Raw genomic sequence first — 26,791 nt, forward strand, 5'->3', positions numbered from 1 at the left:
GTTTTTTTAAAAAATGTGATCAAATTATAGAATGAATTTTTAAATTTTCTTAAAAATCTTCCTTTTTCTCCATGTAATTCGAAAATAAAAATATTTCACCCCTGAGAAGTGGTGGGAACTTCCCCCATGATAAAAGCGCCATAGTATATAGGATAGACTTTGAATTAGGAGATTGGGCTACTCCCAAAATTTCATTAAAATCCATGCAGTAGGATAGAATTTGGAGATAATATCTTGTTCTTAATCTCGCGCATTGACTGGCCTAATCGAAATAGAATGAAATGCAAATATTGTAAACTATTAATTTCTCAGAAAAATGAACTAATTTGAAATGAAAGTATGACTATAATATTCTATTGATTTATGCAATAATCTACACATCTATAGTGTGTCCCCGAAATATGGCATCGAACATTTTCTCAAATGCAGGAATTAATGATGCGTAGAACCATAAAATACTTTTAAGTACAGTAGGTGTTTCTAAAATATCAAAATAACGAGTAACTTTGTTATTTTTATAGAATGCCAATATCTAGTACCATAACGATAATAGATCGGCACGATAAAGTTCTCGGGCGGCCCTTCCGTCCAGCGTTTTTTATCAAAATGTCGTGATTCATACAATCAAAAGCTTTGGCATAATCACAAAAAACAGTGGCAGTGTGCAGATTATTGTTTAATGCTTGATAAACCTCATGCAGTACAAAAAACATGGCATCTGTGGTACATTTATTATTTAAAAAGCCGAACTGATTTTGTGATAAAATATTGTTATCAACGAGAAAGGACATAAGTCGGGCTTTTATGAGTCTCTCAATAATTTTGGAGAGTACCGGTAGTAAGTTCAGATTTATCAACCGGTCTTATAAAGGATGAATTCGAGACCTTTCCTGAATTAGTGAGATAGGAAATGGGATCTTGTTGTGACACAATAGTTGATGTTATATTTTTACTCGCATTAACAAAGTACTCATTTAGATTTTCTGGGTCTGGAAGGGAAAATGTTTGAGCTGTGTGAGTTTTATTACGAAGATCGTTTATTATGGACCAAGTTTCTTTTGCAACACTTTTAGAGCTTCTCAGACGATTTTGATAGTACAATTTTTTAGCTGATTTTATAAGTTTTAAATAGATTGCCCTGTACTTGGTGATATATTCAGTAACAGAGGCGTTGATAGTAAATTTCTTGATGTAGAGTAGTGAACGCATATTTTTGGCTGATATGCGGACACCTTTGGTAGTCCACGATTTGTGATGTTTTGGCTTAATTGTAATTAAAGGAAATGCTTTATTAAATATACAGACAAGCATATTCAAAAAGTCACTGAAATTATTATCGACGTTCATAGAAGGAAAAGGCCACTCAGAGGTTAAGCATACATTTTGGAATTTACGAAAATTCCGGGCAGAAAAAATCCTGCCTAAACGTCGAGTTTTCGAAGAGTGCTTGCTAAAGATGTTAAACTTCGTATAAACCGCTTCATGATAAGATAGTCCCGCATTAACAGTTGTAGCGCAGACATCACGGGATGAGAAATCTGAGACAATATAATCAATTATGATAGTTGAAGTTTTTGTAATGCTTGTAGGAGAATCAATGTGCATTGTTAGACCATACGATTCAAATATGTTGACCGGGGAAATTTGTGTAGCACAAGCAGCAGCATAATTAATGTTAAAGTCCCCGCATAAAATTTTCCTGCTTTTATGGGGAAGGTAATCTAACAAATTAAGCAGGTTCTGAAAAAATAGTTCCACGGAAGATTCAGGTGATCTATAAATGCAAATAATATAAAGATTTAAAGTTCTTACTCTAAACTAAGGAAAACTCAAAGAATGCTTCGCTTAATAGAAAATCATATTTTATTACCAGAGAAAAATCATTATTTGTAGAAAGAATCAGGGTGCCTCCATGCGCTGAACTTTGACGATCAAACAGGTCTCCCCAAACAGGTCTGGGTGAGAATGAAAGAAGAGCTTTCTATTATCAATTAGGAGATGTACTGAGTGATATTCCAGTAGAGGAGAATGTTATAATAGGAGGTAATTTTAATGCACATGTGGGCCAAACCCAGACAGGATATAAAACAATACATGGGGGATTAGGCTTTTGAACTAGAAATGAAGCTGGAGATAACATGCTTGCATTAGCAACAGCATTGGATATGGCGATTGTTAACATATTCTTTAAAAAGAGAGAAACTCAACTTATTACCTACAAAAGTGGACAACATCAATCCCAAATAGACTACTTCATGATAAGGAAAGAAGACATACGTGAATGCAAGGACTGCAAGGTAATAGTTAGTGGGACAGTAAGCCAACAACATAAGCTGCTTGTTTTGGACATCGAAGTAAAAAGCGAAACTAAACAAAAATTTCGGAGAGGACCCCAAAAATTCAAGTGGTGGCTGCTGAAAGATGAGAAAGAAGGTCTATTCAGGAGAAGAATAGTAGAAAAAATATGTTGGAACATGAAAGGAATCCCTAATACAATCTGGAGGAAAATGGCCAGTAATATTAGAGAGATTGCTATTGAAATACTTGGGAAAACGTCAGGAAAAAAGTTTGAGGATAAAGAGACTTGGTGGTGGCCAAACGAAGTACAAGGAAAAATAAAAAAGAAGAGACAATTATATAAAAAGTGGCAAGAAACCAGATCCGAAACAGATCTTCAAAACTATATGGTGGCGAAAAAGGCAGCGACAGTAGCAGTAGCAAAAGCCAAAGCAGAAGCGTATCCAAACCTATACGATCAACTTGATACCAGGGAAGGCGAAACGAAGATATATAAAATAGCCAAACAGAGAGCAAAGAAAGCAAACAATTTTAATCAGATTAGATGTATCCGAGACGAAAATAATAAAATACTAGTTCACGAAAGGGATGTCAAAAAGAGATGGAGAAAGTACTTTGACAGCTTATTCAATAAAGCATTTGACAGATAGCCTGTAGAGTCAACGGAGACAGTAGCAGCAATGGTCACCAAAATAACCAACGAGGAAGTGGCTCAAGCGCTTCAAAAAATAAAGAAAGGAAAAGCGGTAGGACCAGATGATATTCCTGGGGAAGTATGGAGAGCATTGGGAGAGACAGGAACAAGGTGGCTAGCAGGTCTATTTAATAGAATTATGGAAGTCGGACCAATGCCAGACGAATGGAGAAGCAGTATACTGGTACCTGTTTACAAAAACAAGGGAGATATACCACAATGTACAAACTACAGGGCTATAAAATTGCTTAGCCACACCATGAAAATATGGGAAAGAGTAATTGATAGACGGATACGTGAAGAGACCGAAATATCTGAGAATCAATTTGGCTTTATGCAGGGTAGATCAACAACAGATGCAATTTTCGCTATAAGGCAGTTGATGGAAAAATACAAGAGTAAAGAAACAAACGCTCATATGGTATTTATTGATCTTGAGAAAGCATATGATAGAGTTCCTCGAGAGATTCTGTGGTGGGCACTCAATAAGAAAGGAGTCCCTGGTGAATATGTAAAGATTGTGAGCGATATGTATGAGGGAGTAACGACTAGTGTTAGGACAGGTGTGGGAGAGACTGATAAATTTCATGCGAAAGTAGGATTGCACCAAGGCTCTGTGCTCAGTCCGTATTTATTCTCATTAGTTTTGGACTAGATAACAGCGAAACTACAGGGTAACATTCCATGGTGCCCAATGTATGCTGATGATGTCGTGTTAGTAACTGGAACAGTGGAGACAAGCTCTGGAGGAAAAAGGTTTAAAACTTAGTAGGACAAAAACAGAGTATTTGGAATGTTCATTTAAAGATGGAGCTACTACAAATAAAATGGTATCTTTGGATGGTGAAATGATTGTGAAAAGCAATAGTTTTAAGTACCTAGGATCGGTATTACAGAGTAATGGAGAAATAGATGGAGATGCATGCAGAAAAATTAGGGCTGGATGGATGAAGTGGAAAGACGCGAGTGGTGTGTTGTGTGACAGAAAAATTCCAATGAAGCTGAAGGGAAAATACTATAAAACAGCCATAAGACCGACTATGATGTACGGAACTGAATGTTGGGGGCAGTGAAAAAGAAAGAGGAACAACGAATGCATGTGGCGGAAATGAGAATGCTTAAATGGATGAGTGGAGTGACAAAGAAGGATAAAATTAGAAATGAGTATATTAGGGGAAGTCTAGGTGTGGCACCAATTGATGCCAAAATGAGAGAGCATAGGTTAATATGGTTTGGTCATGTTCAACGTCAATCACCCAATACGACGAATAGCTGAAGCGCAGATTCCTGGAAGGAGTAGGAGAGGAAGACCAAAGAAGACCTGAGGGAGACGATAAGGCACGATATGTTGGTAAAGGGGATTAACAATGATATGACCCAAGATAGAATTGTGTGGAGAAATGTAATTAGGGAAGCCGACCCCGCATAGGGATAAGGCAAAGAGAATGAATGAAACGTCCTCACTGTACCTATAACTTCAGAGGCGTATATCTTAAAACCATGATTTTTTGGAGGTACGCGCCCATTGAGTATTTTGTTTTATACATCAAGGACTACCAAAAAATTTCAGAGGATTTGACAAAGAGCCATTTCCCATAAGGTTTCTGCGGGGTCCTTTGTTATAGTTGGGCTAAATTCAATATTTATATTCAAAACTAATATACAAATAATTTTAATTCGCTCAAATTTTAAGTACTGGGAACAAAAATTTGTTGAACTTTTACCAAGATGAATTGACGGGTATGGAATGCATATTGTACATCCCCTAGTCTATTCATCTATCCTCTGTTTGCTTTGTAAATTTTAGAAGGTACAAATTTAGGTTGTCACCAGGATTTTGGTCCCATCATTGTGTTAAATAAATGTTGCTAATGAGTCCGCTAGTAAATCATTTCGTTTAATTTATTACTAGAAAGCCGGTTTTTAATTTTAATTCAGAGCAGATCACATACCGTTCTAAAAATCCCATGAGGGTGACACTTGGTTAAACGGAAGGTTACCTCCTCTGAGAGAATGAAATATTAATTTTGTATAATTTTCTTAATTGTACTATCATTTTTAGAACTAGAAATAAAAATTCGTTCATTTTTACCCAGATATATTGACGGGTGTAAAGTGCATATTTTAGATTCTACCTAGCACGTTGAGTACAGCTTGACTCTAACAATATGTCACACATATCACATTCAATGAGCCAGTAAGACAACAAAAGCGGTTCACGGCACATAAACATATTATCTTATACATATTTTTTTTGCCTCCACCCTTCTCTTCCCCATACATGTACTCCTAAAGTTGCTTGTGCGTAGCTGCTTACTGTATCTTTCCAGCGCTTTCTTGGCTTTCCAACCAGTCTCCCTCCCTGCGTTTTAGCTTTCAGTGCTCTTTTTGGTAGCCAATCCTCCCCCTTTGTTATCGCATGTCCGGCCCATTGCAATATTTGTATTCTAATGAAGTCTGACTGAGGTATTTCCATATAAAGTTGATTAACCTCGATTTTCTATCTAATTTTGAAGATTCCGTTTTCCTTTACAGGTCCTAGTATTCTCCTCAGTACTTTTCTTTCGAATTTGTCGAGTTTGTTTTTAGATGTTTCTTTCAGGACCCACGTTTCACTGCCTACTGGTTGAATGAAGGTTTTAGAGAATCTTATCTTTGTATTTCGGTGGATACTTTAAGTCTTAAACTTTCATGTATGTAAACTTTCCAACTGTTTCAATGGCATCTTCATGTATAATGTTTTGCGGGACTAAATTTCTTCTCATCTATATCATAATTTTCTGTATCAATATTGACCACTAACATACTGTCATCTTGTGAACAAGTCGAATTAGAGCTCAGATGGTACCTAGAGCATATTGCATGGAATATTTTTAACATCTATGTTAAAGTTTACATAGTTCGTCTATGTTTCGTTGATGGATTACTTTTAAACGGTTTTACCCATATATTTTTTTAGTATTGTATTTTGGTGGTTAGCCTGTTAGATCACTGATGATGATTGGTCATCCAATCGAAAAGTAGTTCTGTGATGAAACCCTTTTTAGGGATTTTTAAATATATACCTTTTACAAAGGATTTCATTCGTTTCTTTTATTTAACAAAACATCTAATTTCGCGGTTCGTTTGTTTAATAAAAAATGAAGCACCCACTTCTCGAGTAGAACTTGTTGATATGTTGTTTATTAAACATTTCTTTATGAAACAACAAAAAGTTATATCTTGTTTGATTTTTTCCGAAGTGAAAATCTACAGGGTGAGTTTTTAGTGCGGGATCGGTCGATAACTCCATTATCGTATAGAATATCGAAAAAAGTTATTTAGAAAAAATATCGGTGATGATATTCTCTAGGTACGCAAAATATGTCAAATTCTACAGTGTTATCAGTAACTGCGTGGTATAGCAAACATATAATTTTTTAAGTGGGACACCCTATATATTTTTTCATATTTAAATTCCTCTCCTAATTCTTGTTCTTTTAGTATATAGTTTTGTATTACTATACAGAGTATTTAACAAGTTATGACCATTTTTATTTCGAAATCCCTATGAAACCAACACCATGTATATAAAAAGTAATTTATAAACAATTATTTATTTTATATAATAAGATAAATAATATACTGTAGTTTTTAAATTAATTTTAATTAGAGTCATTGACGAGTATTTGTATACAGGGTGAACTACAAAAAAACATTACGATTTTCTCAATTTTTTTAAATGGATAATCCTGTATTTTATTTTTTAGAAATATTGCATTTCTTATACGCTTTCATTTTTATATAGCATTCCCTATACCTAAACTGATTACTTTCCTAATTATTTTAAATTTTCTTAAATTTCCTCGAATTCATTCAATTTTTGTAAGTAGAAATAATAAATTATTGTGATAATATAAATAATATACAGGGTGTCCCGAAAAGATTGGTCATAAATTATACCACAGATTCTGGGGTCAAAAATAGGTTGATTGAACCTCACTTACCTATATACAATAGTGCACACAAAAAAACTTACAGCCCTTTAAAGTTACAAAATGAAAATCGATTTTTTTTCATATATCGAAAACTCACAGAGATTTTTTATTGAAAATAGACATGTGGCATTTTTATGGCAGCAACATCTTAAAAAAAAATTAAAGTGGAATCTGTGCACCCCATAAAAATTTTATGGGGGTTTTGTTCCCTTAAACCCCCCCAAACTTTTGTGTACGTTCCAATTAAATTATTATTGTGGTACCATTAGTTAAATAAAATGTTTTTAAAACTTTTTTGCCTCTTAGTACTTTTTCGATAAGTCAGTGTTTATCGAGATATTTTGAATATTTGTCGAATCCACCACATATTTGTATATGGTAAGTACGATTAAAGAGACCTGTTAATAATCTGAAAATTTATTTATCATTATATTTTTAGGTATATTTTGAAATATAAGCTACATCTCGATAAAAGGTGACTTATGAAAAAAAGACTAAGAGGCAAAAGTTTTAAAAACACTGTGTTTAACTAATGGTACCACAATAATAGTTTAATTGGAACGTACACAAACATTTGGGGGGTTTAAAGGAACAAAACCCCCATACAATTTTTACGTAAATATATTGAAAAAGAAGCCACATCTCGATAAAAATTGGCTTATCGAAAAAATACTAGGAGGCAAAAAATTTTTAAAAACGTTGTGTTTAACTAATGGTAACACAATAATGAATTAATTGGAACGTACACAAAAGTTTGGGGGAGTTTAAGGGAACAAAATTCCCATAAATTTTGTATGGGGTGGACAAATTTTACTGTAATTTTGTTTTAAGATGTTCCTGTCATAAGAATGATACATGTCCATTTTTAATAAAAAATCTCTAATAGTTTTCGATATATTGAAAAAAATCGATTTTCATTTTGTAACTTCAAAGGGCTGTAACTTTTTTTATGAGCACATTTGTACTAAGGTAAGTTAGGTTCAATCGAACTATTTTTGAGCTCAGAATGTGTGGTATAATTTATGACCAATCTTTTCGGGACACCCTGTATATCAAAATTATTTTTATCTTATAAATAACTAACAAAAAATATAAACTATAACAATATGTAGTGAATGTAACAATTAATGTGATAAGTTTAAGGAAATAAGTCTAAAGCAAATGTTCAAAATGTCTATCTTCAACGTCTATTCAAGTTTGTAACCGATTTTCAAATGACCGAGAGACACATTTCTTAACATTCGGAAATTGGTATTAGGGAATAGGATAATTAGTATTAATATATGAAGAAAAAAAATTAAAAAAATTTGTGTAGATAATCTGACGTTTTTTATATTTTCTACGAATCATCAAGGGAAAAGCAATTGCAGAGAGGCAGGTTTTAACGTAATAAAAAATGACCTGTTAACGTTACTTTTAATATTTGGTATTATTCTAAGCATTACAATTAGTTTAATGTTTAAATACAAATACAATTAATTCATTTTTAGTAAAAAATTCCTAACTGCCGATTGTGCCATTTGTGTCAGTTACAAAGGTAAAACAGTAGGCTTTGAAAAACTGACAGTTTTCACATTATTAAATCGTAGGGGAAGTGCGGGAACAGTGTTACATTTGCTCTCTGGTCCATCTATGGGTAGATAAGCGGACTACATGTATCCTAATTTTATTAAAGGTAGGATACCTTTCATAAATCAGTTATCGTAGTTGAATAAAAGTGTTTGTAGTTACGTATTTTCATAACAGTTTTTATACATGTGAAAAGTAAAATTTTCAAGATCAAGTGAATTAGCCTATGGGCGAGTACGTTGGTAATTCATTAATTTTATAATTATGGATTGAAAGTAAATATATTTCTACTGGATTTACGCTTAAAACCGTAACCGACATTTACTTAACGTGCTAAAAATTAGTTCTATGTGCATTGGCGTTCAAAAGCAAACAGTGTTACAGGGTACAGTGTTACAAAAATTCTTGTAACACTGTACCCCCAGTAAAACAATTAAATATAAATTTATTGATTAAAAATTTATTTCAGTGAGAAAATGTCACGTAAAAACAAAGGTGTAAGAATCCTTTTAACAACCTATGATAAGATTCTCAAAAAAGCTGTTCTTGAGATGCTTGAAAATTAAATGAGCAGCGAAAAAATACAAAGTATGTCACATGACGTTAAAACGTTACATAAATAAATACAAAAATTCACAAAACCTGAGGTCGGAGCGATCGTCCTCTGGCTACAGCAACTTCATTGCATATTTTAAACAGAGATCAACCTCAGCCTTTAAACTCGGCGCAAGTTCCTTGCGAGATTATGTTCATACATTACATGTAACAGATTCGAATCATGAGACTAAAGTTGCAAAGTCTCTAACTATAGTGAAGGCGAAAGAGTTGAAGTGGTAGGACTATGGTCCTACCACTTCAACTCTTTCGCCTTCACCTCGCATTATAATACCTCCATCTACCCCTCCTAGGAATATACAGCACCAAACAAGAAGAGAGACCCTCTATGTCAAGTGTATTGGTCAAACAAACATCTTTAATTTCACCTGAACTCATTAGACATTAGACCGTTTCCAAAAGCACCACCAAGGAAAACAAACATCACAGGAAGGAAAAACCATGGTGCTAACAGACACTCCTCTCAAGGACGAATTGGTAAAAGAATTTCAACGAAGTAGAAAGAAAGCGAAGGCTGTAAAGAAAAAAATCATTAAGGATAAAAAAGATGCCGAGAGTTCTGAGTAATCAGAGAGCGAAGTTCCATATTCTAAAACTGATGCTAGTAACAATTTGGAAGACGAAGAAATGGAAATGCAAATTTAAAAACTCACTCGAATAGGTTTTGTCAAAACTGTTTATGTTGAATATCCTGATAATTTTGACGTTTAGGTCTTATGTTTATAGTTTTAACTAACAATAAATCTGTTCCTAATTATTTGGGTATTTAATTTCTCATTTCTCGTGTTTTAATGCCTTGTAACACTGTTCCATGTACAATGTAACACTGTACACTACCGCAGGGTACAGTGTTACAAATGAAAAATTTTCAAAATCGTGCGTTACTTTCATACCTTATTCTTGTATTGTTATAATACTTTATCAGAAAACAAAGTAAACTATATACTATCATTTAATGAAAAAAAAATAAACTTAAAATATTCATGTCAGTCAACTTTGCGACGAATTAAAAAAAGTTGTAACACTGTTCCCGCACTTCCCCTAAACCGTAGGCTTTAAAAATTACAGTTTGCATATTATTACTTTTTAATCGGTCTGTGTGGCTTGTCTGTGTGCTTTATTGTTAAAAATGATTTTTTCTGTAGAAGAGTCAACAGATATGATCTTTGTATTAGGAGAAAGTTCGAGAAATTGCCTACTTACGTCCAGAATATATCACGAGCGATATCCCGAACGGAGGAAGCCAACCGCAAATACTTTTGAAAAATAAATGGATCGTTTTATTCGCACGCACTGTTCTTAGTGAAGAAAAAGAATATGATATGTACTGATAGCTACCACTGAAGATCGCCACATCAGTACTCGTGAAATTTGACGTCAACATGATATTAGTCAAACTTCGGCGGCCAAAATTCTGCGTAAACACAAACTGCATCCTTACCGCATACAGTTGCATCAAGAATTGACGGTCGATGATTATCAACGAAGATTAGCTTTTTGTCAATGTTCTCAGCAGCAAAGTGCAACGATACCGATTTTTTTTGATTATGTGTTTTTTTGGAGATGAGGCTACATTTCACAAAAATGGAACTGTGAATCGGCATAATTTTCATTATTATGCATCAAGCAATTCATACCGTGTTAACACTTATAATCAAACTAGGTGGTCTATAAATGTTTGGGGTGGTACTGTTGGCGATTATGTAATTGACCCATATTTTTTTGACGGCCATGTGAATGGTGCCATATATCTGGACTTTCTAAATAGTCGTTTACCAATCCTACTGCAAAATGTACCTCTTAATATTCGACAACGAATGTGGTTTTTACACGATGGTGCTCCAGTTCATCACACTGCTTCTATTCACAATCATTTAAATAATAACTTACCTGAGAGGTGGATAGGCAGAGGAGGACCAACAGTTTGGCTACCGCAATCACCGGAATTCTCCAAAATAGACTTTTGTATGTGGGGCTATATAAAAGACCTTGTATACCAGAAGCCCCCAACAACGCCAGATGATACGAAACATAGAATCAGGGAAGCTTTTAATAATATTGGCGTGCAAATGTTACGAAAAGTGGCTCGGTCATTTGAAAATCGCTAACAAGCTTGTATAGACGTTGAAGGTGGACATTTTGAAAATTTGCTTTAGACTAGTTTTCTTAATATTTATCACATTAATTGTTACATTCATTACCATATTGCAATGGTTTATATCAGCGTTTCTCAACCTTTTACCCTTTGCGACCCAATCTTCCATAATTATTTTCACCGCGCCCCCTCGTTCAATAATTTTGACAAAAAACCGTAAAATCTTACTTCTTAGTATTGATTGCTCTTTATGATTATAACTCCTAGTCAGTGTTCATGTGTATTTTATTTTTTATTTTGTCAGAATTTTGTTTTGCTTTGATTTTAGTAAATTAGTTAATGATGTTCGTGTATTTTTTATATGTTCACGCGCCCCACAGGTTGAGAATCGCTGGTTTATATTTTTTGTTAGGTACTTATCAAATAAAAATAATTTTGTTATATTATTTCCATTATGACAATACTTACTCATTTCTACTTACAGAAATTGAATGAATTCGCGAAATTTGAAGAAAACTTAAAATATCTCGGAAAATAATGAGTTTAAGTATAGGGAATGCTATATAAAATTGATAGAGTATTATAAATGCAATATTAAAAAAAAATAAAATATAGGGTGATGCATTTAAAAAAAAATGAGAAAAACGTAATGATGTTTTGTAGTTCACCCTGTATACAAATATTCGTCAATGATTTTAATTAAGCCTAACTTAAGAACTACAGTATATTATCCATCTTAATATATAAAATAAATGGTTCTTTATAAATTACTTTTTTATATACAAGGTGTTAATATCATAGGGATTTCGAAATAAAAATGGTCATAACTTTTTAAATACTTTGTATAGTAATGTAAAACCTTATATTATAAGAACAAGAATTATAAGAGAAATATAAATATGCAAAAATATATAGGGTGTCCCTTTTAAAAAATTATATACCACGCAGTTACTGATCACCCTGTAGAATTCGACATATTTTCCAAGCCTGGAGAATATCATTACCTACATTTTTTCTAAATACCTTTTTTCGATATTATATACCGTAATGGAGTTATCCACCGATCCCGCACTAAAAACTCACCCTGTATATGCACTCTCCTATAAAAGTAATGAAAACATTTGAGTACGTTGCAAAATTAACCAGTTGTTTGGATTTAGTTAATCTGCATTTTATAATTTTCGAATAACAAAATACATCAAGGCCTCATTTGAATACTTTATTGATTACGCTTTACGATCGCCGACCTATATCTATACCAAATCAAAGTACCTTTGTGCAAATTTAGCTGTAGTAGCAGATAAAGTCAATATTGTACCCACAAAGTCTTTTTAATATAAAGCGATATCCTTTGAGCTGCTAAATAAATATTTTGAAGTGGGGAAAATAAAATTATTTTGTTGAAAATGTGAGCCTGAAAATTGTATCTAGATCTCGATTGTATCATCTCATATTTTTAATAACGAGATAAAAACTTCAAATGTTCAAGTTCGTTATACATAGACTAGGGCGGATCTGTGACAAAACGTCTATTTTTGGATGTGCGAGGTGGCATTCGGATTTTTGCAGATAAAGTTAGATGACAACTTCAACAATAATAATTGACTTATGCTACTTCTCAAATATGCCCGGAATATTAATAAAAAAATTAAAATATTTAAAAATTTCGAAAAACATCGATATTTTTTTCTATTTTTTTGCTTATAACTTTAAAACGATTCATTTTGGAACAAAGTCGTAAGGAAATAAAATAAAGATAATTGAATTTTGTATGCTATACGACTGGTTTAAAATGTCTTAAATTATTACCCTTTCTGCAAAAAGCAATAAATACAAAATAAGGGGACAAAATAAGTCTGTTTTTATTCAATGTTTTTCAACCATTTTGTTCAACTTAGAACTTTCGTAATTTGCTTAGACAATTCTTACAACATGCTTAAATCGTTCATAAAATTTCATTAATATCGACCTGATAGATTTTGCAGAATAATTTTGCAATCTAAATTTTTTTTTTAAAAGTTCAAATTTTTGAAAATCTTTCTCAAGAAAAAGTAGACCATTTAGAAGTTTGCTAATTTTTATACTTATAAAGAGGTTTTCTACCTATCTAATACACTTTACAGAATTAAAATCGGATTATTTAAGCGGTCTCAGCACTGTTTTTAAAATTATAAACAATTTTTTGGCTTATAAAAAAATACAGTGAGGAAGTTTGAGTAGGCATAAATTAATTTTCTCGAGAATAGGCATCTCTGGAGATAAATCTCGAAACAGGTCGATTTTATCTTTAAATTCTAATTTTTTGGTATATATATCATACGAGTGACGTCATCCATCTGGGCGTGATGACGTAATCAATGATTTTTTAAATGAGAATGAGTGCCGTGTGATAGCTCAATCAAAAGGCTATTCAATTTTGTATTCACTAATATAAACATCACACGATCATGGGAAGTACAGAAACCAATTTACGTCTGCTTTATAGATTTTGAGAAGGCGTTTGATAGAGTTCAACGTGATAGGTTGTTTGAATATCTATAAATGATTGGAATAGATGATAAAGATCTGAGACTTTTACAACATCTATATGGAAATCAAGAAGCTTCTATTCTGGTAGATGGCAAAGAAACAGACAAAATTTGATTTCAAAGAGGTGTCAGACAGGGTTGTGTGTTATCCCCAACTTTGTTTAACATATACTCAGAAATAATTTTTCATGAAGCCTTGGAAGGGCAATGTGGAGTTCGAAGCGGGGGAGAAACTATTAACAACATCAGAAATGCATGCGACACCGCGATCATTTCTGAAAATAACGAAGATCTTTAATTCCTTATAGGTCGAATCACTAGAGAATGCTCCAATAACGGACTTAACATAAATGCAACAAAGACAAAGTTACTTGTGGTTAGTAAACAAGACGTCGCGCCTATGCAACTAATTGTCAGTGATAAACCAATAACAAAAGTTATCCATTTTAAATACCTAGGATGTTGGATAAACGAGACGCTAAATCCGGATAAAGAAATTAAAACTCGTATAGAAATTGCAAGAGGAGCATTTATGAAACTTAGATCTATTCTGAGCAACTCTCAGCTGAACTTACAACTAAGAATCAAGTTCCTAAAATATTATGTGAATCTTGTATTACTATATGGATGTGCAACCTGGATCGTGAAGGTTAACATGATTAACAAATTAGAGGCCTTTGAGATGTGGTCGTATCGTAAAATGCTCAGAAAATCTTGGGTTCAACGCATTTCAAACAAAGAAGTCTTAAACAGAGTAGGTCAAGGCAAAAGTGATTTAACCAAGATGATAAAAAAGAGAAAACTTGAATATCTGGGGCATGTAATGAGAGGTAGCAGATACAGGATGCTGCAGTTAATACTCAATGGAAAGATCGGCGGAAAAAGAGAAATTGGTCGAAAGAAATATTCATGGCTCAGAAACCTCCGTCAATGAACTGGCTTATCAGCAGATCAATTGTTACATGCCGCACAAGATCGAGAACGATATCGGCAAATTGTTATGAAAGCTACCCACGCCTAAAAATTTGGGAACGGTACTTAAAGAAGAAGAAGAATATAAACGTTAACATAATTATTTATACAGGGTTTTAATTAAAAAAAAATTTTAAATTAAATTAATTCCAATATTTAGATTACGTCATTACACCCAGATGGATGACGTCACTAGTATGATATTTATGTCAAAAAATTATAATTTAAAAATAAAAATCGGTCTGTTTCGGGATTTACCTCCAGAGTCGCCCATTCTCAGGAAAATAAATTTATTCCAACTCAAACGTCCTCACTGTATTTGCTTATAAGCCAAAACATTGTTTATAATTTTAAAACAGTGCTGAGGCCGCTTAAATAATCCGATTTTAATTATGTAAAGTGTATTAGATAGGTAAAGAACCTCTTTATATGTAAAAAAATTATCAAACTTCTAAATGGTCTACTTTTTGTTCAGAAAGTTTTTAAAAAATTTATACTTAAAAAAAATAGATTGCAAAATTATTATGCAAAATCTATTAGGCCGATTTTAATGAAATTTAGTGGACGGCTTAAGTATATTGTAAGAATTTTCTAAGCGAATTATGAAGGTTCTAAGTGCAATCCAAGTGGTTGAGAAACATTGAACAAAAACAGGCTTATTTTTCCCCCTTATTGTGTATTTATTGCTATTTTGCAGAAAGGGTAATAACTTAAGACATTTTTAACCAGTCGCATATTATACAAAATTCAATCATCTTTATTTTCCTTCCGTACGACTTTGTTCCAAAATAACTCGTTTTAAAGTTATAAGCAATGAAAAGCGAAAAAAATCGATATTTTTCGAAATTTTTAAATATTTAAATTTTTTTATTAATGTTCCGGGCATATTTGAGAAGGAGCATAATATAATAATTATTGAAGTTGTCACCTAACTTTATCTGCAAAAATCCGAATGCCACCTCTCACATCCACCTCGAAACGGATCCGCCCTTTTCTATTAGTAGTACCTATTTATTTATAATAATGATGGTGCACAGCTTTCAAAATATGTTAATTGAAACTTATTATAAATTCAACATTTTTAGAGGAGTCAATGTAGATCGAAAACTTGCCTTGTTTAGGAAAAAACCAACAAGCTTATATTTTTCTAAAACCTTTTTTGTTGGTTTATAAATAGGTTAGAGCAAAAAGTCTTACTCGCAGATTCGGCTGCTAATAGTTTATTACTTGTTTAAACAATAATAATCTAAGAGCTAGTGAACCCTCCGAGTAACGGTCTTCCTTTAAGGCTAGAAATTTGTATAGTGATAATTCATAGCGCACCAAGGCTAAAAACCATGACCTGGCAGGCATCAGCCCTGCACGTGTATCTACCAAGTGAATCGAAAAGTGCATAGTTAAGGGGAAAATAGAACTTTCTCCTGTAAAGTTTAAATTTAAGTATGTGTTTGAGTCAGTCATTTAGAAGAAATGTGTACAATAACAAGCGATTCTGAAGAGGATAAGACCTTGCCAGGCGAGGGGAAAGATTAAGGTTTTTTCCTAAAATTATTTTTTGACCCTCCCCCCCCCCAGAAACTCAGAAACCAAAAGCTTCTTTAGAATTAAAAAAAACACGTCAATTTATAATGGGAGGGGAACGAACTTTCATGCAAAATTCATGCCCTCAAATGTAATCCCTACTGCTCCGCATTTATCCCCACTTTTTTTTTAAATAACAAGTGTGGTAGATCATTTAAAAGGTAATTTTTTCTATAAACGACATTCTACTTTTTTTTTTTTAATTTACGTAATAAGTTTGAAGACAATTTTGGACTTAACAAATTTATTATAAATTTGGTAAATCCAAAATTATCTTTAAAGTTATTCCGAAAATTAAAAAAAATAGAGGGTCATGTAGAGAAAAATAGTACCTTTCAAATGATGTATCATTCGAATATACTTGCTAATTAAAAAACTGGGGGTTGATGCTGGGAAATAGGTGGTTACATTTGATGGCATAATTATGCATAAAAATTCGTCCCCCTTTCAATAAAAATTGACATGTTTTTTTAATTTTGAAGAAATCTGAGTTTTTGGGGAGGGGGTCAAATTTTCGTTGAAACACGCTGTATTTATTATCTATCGTCTTATATTCTCGAAGGATGGTGTCTTGGCGACACGCTTCAATTACTATTTTTTAATTTTAATTTTTAATTTTTAATACCTTTTCTCTCAAAACGAAATAATAGGTCCCATTTAAAATTCACATTTTCATCTGATAATGTACCAAACCATTTGCATGGAAGGGCCTGTTCAGGTTTAAGAAATGAAATCTATCCCTATTCAGATAAAATGCCTTTTCAGCTTTTAAAACACCAGATCTAATAAATTATCGCCTGTCTGGCCATATGGTAAAACCACATGATGACAAATTAATATTTGTAGTTTAGTTCAGTTACAGCTTGCTGTCCGTTTAGTCACAACCCAGCGGGCGTCGGAATAGGTCAACAACACACCCTTAAGATATAAGCAAAACACGCTCTTTACCGAAATAAATATATTATTGACAGTTTGTTGTTTTTACGATTTATATAATATTATTTTATTTGTTTCCGTGGACGATAAGGTTATTACACACGCATCCAACCACACCACGGAACATATATTTCATACTAGTGACGTTATCCATTTGGGCGTAATGACGTAATCGATGATTTTTTTAAATGGTAATAGGGATTGTGTGATAGCACGTTTGAAAGGGTATTTAATTTTCTATTCAGTAATATAAACATTGCCATAATTATTTATACAGGGTGGCCAAATTTTTTTAAATTAAATTGATTGACAAAAAAGAAGAATAATATAAAATATGTAATTTATTTAATTTAAAATACATTTTACTGCTAACTTTCATGAGTCAGGCGGATGGCGGGAGCTGGCTTGAACATTGAATTTAAGCTTCTGTTTTCTGACAACAGTAAAATGAATTTTGGATAAAATAAATTACATATATTCGTCTTTTTTTGTCAATTAATTTAATTAAATTTTTTGGACAACCTGACTAAATAATTATGTTAATTACTAAATGTAAATATAATGCTATATTACTAAATGGAGAATTAAATACCCTTTCAAATGAGCTCCCACTCAACCCCTATTCCCATTAAAAAAAATATCGATTGCGTCATCACGCTCAGATGAATGACGTCACTAGTATGAAATATATATCAAAAAAATTGTAATTTAAAATTAAAAATCGACGTGTCTTAGAATTTCTTTAAAATTTAATAACTACTACCAAATATCGATGAGGATTCGTTTCTTTAGCCAACCCTGTATAGCATAATTAAGTAGAATGTATAGTTCCTACACTTTCCGCCAAGGAAGGCAAGGATATAATATGTCAAATGGTTTTAAAGTACTGGGTACAAATAGTTTTTAAATTTATAAATAAAACACCCTCTTAGTCAGTAAGCAGTCATATTTTATTTAATAGACAAGTCGAAAACGGCGGGTTCTTTGGAGAAAATATTCTCATAAGATTTTTTTGCGTAATCACAATCGTGAGACATTCCAGAATAAGATTCAAGAAGTCGCCCACGCGAAAAGTGGTCCAAATTTTTTTTAACATAAATTTTTTTTAATCAAATTGCAAAAATCAATATTTTTTACCGCAACATTTTTTTTTAGGTTTTTTGGACCATTCTGGATAAAAAAGGTCTCTTATAATTTTTCTCTAAAGTCAATCGTTTTCGATGTAAAAGCATATTAAAAGTTATTACTATGAAAGTCAGAAAGTAACTAAATCAAAGTTTAAAGCCCCCTACAAGATCCTGACGAAATTTTTTAAGTAAAAATAATGGGCGCCATACACGTATTAGGCAGCCGTCCATGATGAGTGCAAAAGAGATGCTATTCACTCAGTCCAATGGCGCATCTCACTCACACCTCACATTTACAGCCGCGTCAATACGATCTTAAATACCACTCATTATTAATAATTAAAAATAACAGCTTAGTAATAAATTAGTGAGACAAATTTCTTCAGGATCATGAAGGGGGGCTTTACATTTGATTTAGTCACTTTCTGACTTTCATAATAAACATTTTTAACCGAGTTATTAAGTCTTTAAATGGCCATTTTCGCGTTTTTCAAATTTTAAATTGCTTATAACTCGAACACGATCAACTTTAGAGAAAAATTATAAGAGACCTTTTCTGTCCGGAATGGCCCGAAAAATCTAAAAAATTGGACCACTTTTCGCGTGGGCGACTTCTTGAACCTTATTCTGGGGTGTCTCACGAATGTGATTAGGGGGCATCCATAAACTACGTCGTAAAAAATTTGAACTTTTTAATACCCTCACCCCCCTCCATCGTAATTCGTCGTTTACAGACGAACCCCCCCATGTCGACGTCGTCATTGCAGTTCACGACCCCCCTTTCAGTGATTTAAAAAAATTCAATGTTATTTCTGTTTTTTTATTCAACCTTGAAACTTTATTTGCGAAAGTATCATAACAAGAACAATTAGGGGTAGGCGCAAAATCTTGGTCCAATGCTATTTAAATGCATTCTTTTTTCGAATCCTGAGAAAACTAATAAATATATTTGAAAAATATAAACGCAGAATGAAAGACTAGGTTATTACCGAGGGCTGAAAGTCCCTTAGAATAAACAAAAGGTTTCTTTTGAATGAAATTTTGTAACTTAAAAATCGACTAAATATTCTCTTTTTTTATCCCTGTAACTTATTAAAATAAACATTATAGATGTTTTCAGAAACTTTTGGCCCTCGGTAATAATGCAATCTCTCAATCTGCGTTTAAATTTTTCAAAAATTTTTATTAGTTTTCTGAGTATTGGAAAAAATGAATGCATTTAAATAGAATTGGACCAAGATTTTGCGTATAAATCTTCTCTAAGTATAAATAATTACTAACTAAATAGAACACAATATTTTATTTCCATTCATTCTTTCAGAACTATTTTTTCACACACAGTATGCAGCACATAAATGAATTAACAATTTAATATTGTTTGCTTCCAGACGTTGTTCTGTATAATATATAGAAGTTGTTGTCCTGTACAAAAGTGTTACCTAATCATATTTTAAGGCTGTGACATAAAAACGAAATGTATAGTATGCGATAAAAGTATCTATAAGAGAACTCTTTTTAATTTTAACAAAGGTGTATTTATTCGTAAACGTTTTGTTTTATTTTCAATTTCATTTCAAAAACTATACGTTTTTATATGAATATCTGATACTTTAATGCTGATAAAGCTAGTAAAAATTATATTTTTAGAGACAATAGCGACAAATTTAAATATACCTGTATATTAAACGACGTCGAATGTGCACTCATACCCCCCCCTGTCGTATTTCGTCGAAATAAGCAAGCCCCCCCTCCCTCTTCTCAACGACGTAGTTTATGGATATCCCCTTATGCAAAAAAATCTCATGAGAATATTTTTTCCAGCGAACCCGCCGATTTCGCCTTGTATATAAGTGATGTTGATTAAATCTTAATATTTTGAGGTCTAGGTCTAGAGTCTTCAACTCGGAGATTGGACATTCTTAATGAAACACCCTGTAAATAGATAATATCTACATATGTATGAAAACAGTATCAAAATATTTCAACATCCAAAATCCAAATAATAAAATAAATATTTTAATATTTCTATATTATAAAGATTCAAATTTCAATATAGATTAAGATAATAATAATTTTGATGTATTCTACAAACGCAAAATTTAATTACAGAAGATCTACACGTTCAACTGGAAGAAGACGAGCACGAATCTTTTGTTCTGTCGACCAGTTCCAGTCAGGCGGCCGATGTAGATCCAGATTCCATAACGGGAGGCCCAGATGATAATCGAGAGACTTGGGGCTCCAACACGGACTTTTTATTATCCATCATTGGATTCGCGGTCGATTTGGCTAACGTCTGGCGGTTTCCTTATCTTTGTTATAGAAACGGCGGAGGTAAGCTGGTGTAATTAATAGTTTTATGACTTTTTCTTTCCTTTTCTCCTTTTTTCTTATTCCCAAAAGGAACCGCTCACAGCTTTACTTAACTAAAGGATGTAATCCTGTTAAATGATTAAAGCTGTAAATTAGTTCTAAAAAGTTGTTAAATAGTTGGTTGGAATAATTATTATATACAAGTTTCTACCGTCAAAACTAAACGAGTTACGCTTAAAATAAAGTTGACCCCTTTTTTTGGTAAAAAAAAATCGTGAAAATCTCCCCCTATTTAGCAGTCCAAATAAAATTAATCGTGAGCGCTTTGTCATAAATATGTATTATTTATATGATCTGCAAGTTTTGCCAGTTTGAAGTTCTTTTTGAAAAGATTTGGTTTTATAGTAAAAAAAAAGTTTTTTTTTGGAAAAATAGACTTCTTTCAAAATAACTTAAAAAGTATCTCTCTCTCTCGTTCCATCCCTCCTTGTGGAGTATTGGGCGCTTATGCGTTTCTTGGCCAAAAGTGTAAGATTGCTGTCTGGCCGGGACAGCGCATCTTCTTTTGTTTTTATTCTCTGAATAAATTGTGAACTAATTCCCTCCACTCTCTTCTATCTTTTGCTCTCTTTTTGACTTCGCCCCATCTTAGTCCAATTTTTTCGTGTTCTCTCGTTGTTGTTCTTTTCCAGCTGTTGTCTGGTCTGCCCCTCTTTCTTTTCCCCTCTGGTTGGTATTCAAGTGCTTGTCTTGCTATGCTGCTTTGGTCTTTCCTTAAAGTGTGACCGATCCATTTCCATTTTTTTTCCTTGACTGTAATAGATACGTTAGTTTGTTTTGTCCTTTCCCATAGTTCTGTATTAGTTATTTTGTTTGGCCAGTATATTTTCAGGATTTTTCTTAGAGATTTGTTTACAAATGTTTGTAGTTTTTTAGTTGTATTTTCGTCCTGTTTCCATGTTTCTGCTCCATAGAGCAGTATACTTTTAATGCAACTGTTAAAGATTTTAATTTTTGTTGTTTCCGATATTTCGTTTGTTTGCCAAATTCTATTTAAAGCGTTGAATGCGTGTTGCGCCTTTGTTATTCTCGTCTGTATATCGTTTTTACTCCCCCCGCTCCTTTCCATGACAGATCCCAGATATGTGAACTTGTCTACCTCTTCTACTTCTTTACCGTATATCATTATTTTATTATTTGGATGGTTATTATTTTTTAGAAGTTTAGTTTTTTCTGTGTTTATTCGAAGTCCGATCGTGTCGGAGTACTGTGCCAATTTGTCAGTTTTTGCTTGCATATGATTTCGGTGTTCAGTTATCAGGCAGATGTCATCTGCAAATTCGAGATCTTCTAGCTGTTTGAAAAGGTTCCACCTGATGCCTGTTCGATCGTCGATTACTTTCCTCATTACCCAATCTATCATAATAAGAAATAGGGTAGGGGATAGTACACAACCCTGTTTGACTCCACTTTCTATGGATATTTCTTCTGTTACTTCACCTGAATGTTCTAGTTTGGCTTTGTATCCTTCGTAGAAGAGTTTAATAAAGTTTATGATTTTTTGTGGTATCCCATATAATCTAAGGATTTTCCACATCTGTGCCCTATTTACACGGTCAAAGGCCTTTTCGAAGTCGATAAAACTCACATCTATATCTTTATTCCATTCATTTGTTTGTTCCAAGATAATTCTAAGGGTGCAAATGTGATCAATAGTGGCATGGTTGGAACGGAAGCCTGCTTGGTTGTTTCTCAGTTTTTTATCTAGTTCCGGCTTCAATCTTTCCAAAATGATTTTGGTCAGCACTTTGGATGTGGCACTTAGTAGTGTTATTGCACGCCAATTGTTGCATTTGCTCAGGTCTCTTTTTTGGGTTTTTTTTATAATCAATCCCTCTTTCCACTCCTTTGGCAATTCTTCGTCCTTCCATATTTTATTCAAAAGTATATGTAGCTTCTCTACTGACTGCTCGGTGTCTGCTTTTATTATGTCAATGGGTATATTGTATACGGGGTTTTATAAAAAGTATTAGTGATACAAAAAATCTCAAGGAGTAAAGAAATGTAGATTTGGCTTTTGTAAATAGTTTTGTTTTATTTTGTTTTTCTGCAAGACAAAAATTGGTTGGTATGGCTGTTTAAAATTAGTATTATACTGAATAATGCCTCGTTCAAGCTTTTTCAACTAGAATTCTTTCAAAAATAAACAGTTTGAACCAGTGAAACTTACAGGTCATATAAAAAAAGTAAGGTAATTTGTAAAGTGCTAAGTCGAGGGAGGTTTTCACGATTTTTTTAACATAAAAAGGATTTTGTTATTATAAAAGATAGTATAAAAGAGTTAATTTTGAGCGTAACTCGCTTAGTTTTGATGCTAGTTCTGATGCTCTTAATAAAAATAAACTCCCATCTTCTTAATTAAAATAAGATTTACACTTCTATAAAAAATATCTTTTTTATAATAAAACGTTATTCTATTTATAGGAGAGAATATAAAATAATTTGACGATATGAAATGCTTAAAATTCCAAAAATTACACTATAATAAAAAAGTACTTATGCTAATAACACGGTTTTGTTATATACAGGACACAACATGCTATGATTTTTTTTGCGACGGATATTCTTGAGTTGGGATTGATTTCATGTAATCGCATGAACTATCTTTTAGTAAAGTCGTCCCAGGAACGCAACTCATAAATATTGGCGATATCATTTTAAAGTCTTCTACTTTAAAATGTATAATATACGTCTGAATTGCCAATATAAATGAGTCAGGTTAAATAAATTATTAGAAGAATTTTTTTTACTTAGCAACAACATTTTTGTTTATTTTAATAGTATTTTGTATTTTGACAACGAAACCCGATTTGGGCTTCGAAACGTTAATAAATTCATTTTTTAGTAAAATTGTGGCTTATTTCCCATAGAAAATACTTAATTATAAAAATGCCACAAGGAAATAGCTTCAGAACAACAGGACACAACATGTTTCGAAAAAATAAAATATGAATTCTTAGTAGGTGTGTTAACTTTTAAAATTATAATTCCAAAAATTACAAACCGTGGTATTATACAAAAAGTACTTTTTATAATACCACGGTTGTTTAAAATGGTATATATAATAATTAAATTATAAAATAAGAATTTTAAGTATATCAGCTATAATTATTTATTAAAAAAATAAAAAAAGATACGCAACAGCCGTGTTCGAACTAGGAAACTCTCGATCTGCAGTCTAATGCCACTGAGAATTTGTCGATATCGATTTATTAACGTACTTTAAACTATCATTATATTAGCCACATTTTTAAAATAGTTTGAAATAAAAAAAATCGATTTATCCATACGCAGTGATTGATTAGTGGGGTAAAGCTCCGTAGATCCGTTATAGTAATAGATAGCAATAAAAGTTAATAACAAAAATTGTAGCCAACTACAGATTGATAATCAGTAATCGAAAATGGTCAGTTTTAGACAATTCAGTCATGGCTTGTCTAAAATTTGGATAGATTTAGACCCGTAATTAAGGTGATAGAGTAGCGATCAACAGGTAGCCAAAACGCGTTCCAAGATTGCGGCTGTAATTTTGAATATTTTTTTGAGATATTTGGCACACGTATTCGTAATATAATAAAGAATGGCTGTACAGAGCCCAATTTGAAAAATATATTAATATGTGGAAATTACTCTGAAATTAAATATAATATTAAAAAAACGAGCCTGTACCGCCATTAAGAAGAACAAAAAAATACACTTTCTTCAAATAAACTTTTTTATCCGATGCCAAGATTTTGTGTCATTTTGGAACTACTAATGAAATAAAAAATTTTAGGAGATCCAAAATGACACAAAATCTAGGCATCGGATAAAAAAGTTTATTTGAAGAAAGCGTATTTTTTGTTCTTCTTAATGGCGGTACAGGCTCGTTTTTTTAATATTTTATTTAATTACAGAGTAATTTCCACATATTAATATATTTTTCAAATTGGGCTCTGTACCGCCATTCTTTATTATATTACGAATATGTGTGCCAAATATCTCGAAAAAATATTCAAAATTACAGCCGCAATCTTGGAACGCGTTTTCGCTACCTGTTGATCGCTACTGTTTCCTCTTAATAATTTGCTCTTAAAAATGAAAATATCTCGAAAAATAATAAATTTAGACAAAGGTCATGTTATATAAAAATTAAAGTACGGTAATGGTACTTTTCGATAGTGATATAAAACACAGGGTGTTCCATTTAAAATGACTGAGAAAATAATGTACTTGCGTTTTGACTCATCCTGTTTTTAATATAAAGAAAATTAACAATATCGATCATTTATGAAAATTTTGACAATAAATAAAAAAATATAGCATCAATAAACCATTGCCATTGTGCTGATTTTTATTTTTACAGGGAGTTAAACTGTTACGATTTTCATATAAAATTGGTTATAACTTTGTAAATTCCAATGGAGAAGTTAAGAAGATTTCGAATGTAAATTAAAATATAGGGTGTTCCATTTAAAAAAACATAACTTTGATCTGTCACTATGTTATCGAACACTCTGTAACATTCTAACTAATTTTGTAATGTGAAGTTTAAAGTTGGCTACAATTTTTGTTATTAACTTTTATCGCTATCCATTATTCCAATATCAATCACCCTGTATAATAGCAGTTAAACATTACATTGTTAGCTAGTTCTAAGCTATTCTGAAAATTTCAGGTACCTAGGTAGCCTAGAACTATTTTTAAAATGGATTACAAAATTTGTGGAGACCGTGACAACAACCAAGCCAAGTATATAAAAACGTTTTAATAAACTCCCATCTTCTTGAGGTTATCGACTATCTGGTTGTGGGTCTTCCTCATGGTGTGCCTGATAGGTATGTACATGTCTCTATTTGGTGATTTTCTTCATAACTGATCCTGGATTTATTCTTTATATATGTCCTCGCCATCTGAGTCTCTATGCCTTGATAAATCTGACAATGTCTTCCCCTTTCAAAAGTTCTCTTTCTTCGTAATTCATCAGTTTTGTAAATTAAGTGGACCTGTTATCATTCGAACTATTTTTCTCTTAGGATCCTCAATCTTTCTTCATCTTTATTTGTCAGCCATATTATTCAGCACCATATGTGATTACTGGTGTAATTGCTGTCTGCAAATTTTTAGTTTAGTATTATGAGTAAGCTGCTTATCTTTGAGGTAGTTGTTTAATTTACAGTAGGTTCTGGTTTCTTCCTGGATTCTTTCATTGATTACTGTGCTTCCATCATTAGCTCCATTACGTCTGCCCCAAGATATTTAAAGTGGTCTACCTTTTCAAACTCATAGTGACTAATATTTACACTTGTCACATTAACTGAACTATTTTTTCTTGAGCATATTAGGTATTTTGATATTTGACATTTTGAAATTTAGTTTTGATTTTTTGCTAAGCCTATTTTGGATGCTTCGTTACACAACTTTGTAAAATCTTCCTTTAAGCTGTTTTTAGGTTTGTGCTAATCAATGCTATGTCGTCAGCAAAGGTCGATGTTATGATTGTAAGTTTTATTTCTGTGGCTCTTATTGTTTCTCCTATAGCGACATAAATAATTGTGACATTAAAGGCTGATGTTAGGATGAGGACGTGGAAGACACGGCTGTCTTACGGGGTACGTTTAAGAATCGTCTGATATGAAAAGCATTGGCTAGTTTACCATACAACGGAACGGGGCGACTCCGGGGAACTGATTCAAACTGCGCTTTCTATTGTTCTATGACACGTATCGTGCACGCCCCGTACTAACATAAATTAATAAATGTAAAGACCAATAGTTTTGTACACACTTATGACAACAGGTAAAAGGGGGAGAAGTGTACTTTTGAAGTGTGTAAAATTAATAATTCTTAGCTGAGCGCTTTTGGCTTATAAAGCCATCTTCGGAGCTATGCTACAATAAAGGATCTCTAATGAATAATTGATCTTAGAATTCAAAGTTTAACTTACGTCAAAAAGGTCAAAATACCACTATGAAGAGAGATGGGTTCAATTTATGATATGAAATACTTCTGTTTCTTATGTAGTTTTTTATTGGTTGGAAAAAGCC

At 32.5% G+C, this 26,791-nt stretch overlaps 1 protein-coding gene across 1 annotated transcript in view; it reads left to right on the forward strand.

The window, feature by feature from the left end:
* The first annotated feature begins 9,594 nt into the window (after positions 1-9,594).
* LOC126883732 (sodium-dependent dopamine transporter-like) overlaps positions 9,595-26,791 on the forward strand; it is a 241,325-nt gene continuing 224,128 nt past the window's right edge. Inside the window, exons 1-2 of the mRNA XM_050649395.1 lie at positions 9,595-9,709; positions 20,502-20,726. Of these exons, the coding sequence (XP_050505352.1) occupies positions 9,595-9,709; positions 20,502-20,726 (340 nt within the window). The remainder of the gene's footprint in view (positions 9,710-20,501; positions 20,727-26,791) is intronic.

Source organism: Diabrotica virgifera, chromosome 4, assembly GCF_917563875.1.
Source record: "Diabrotica virgifera virgifera chromosome 4, PGI_DIABVI_V3a".
In the NCBI taxonomy this organism is placed as follows: domain Eukaryota; kingdom Metazoa; phylum Arthropoda; class Insecta; order Coleoptera; family Chrysomelidae; genus Diabrotica; species Diabrotica virgifera.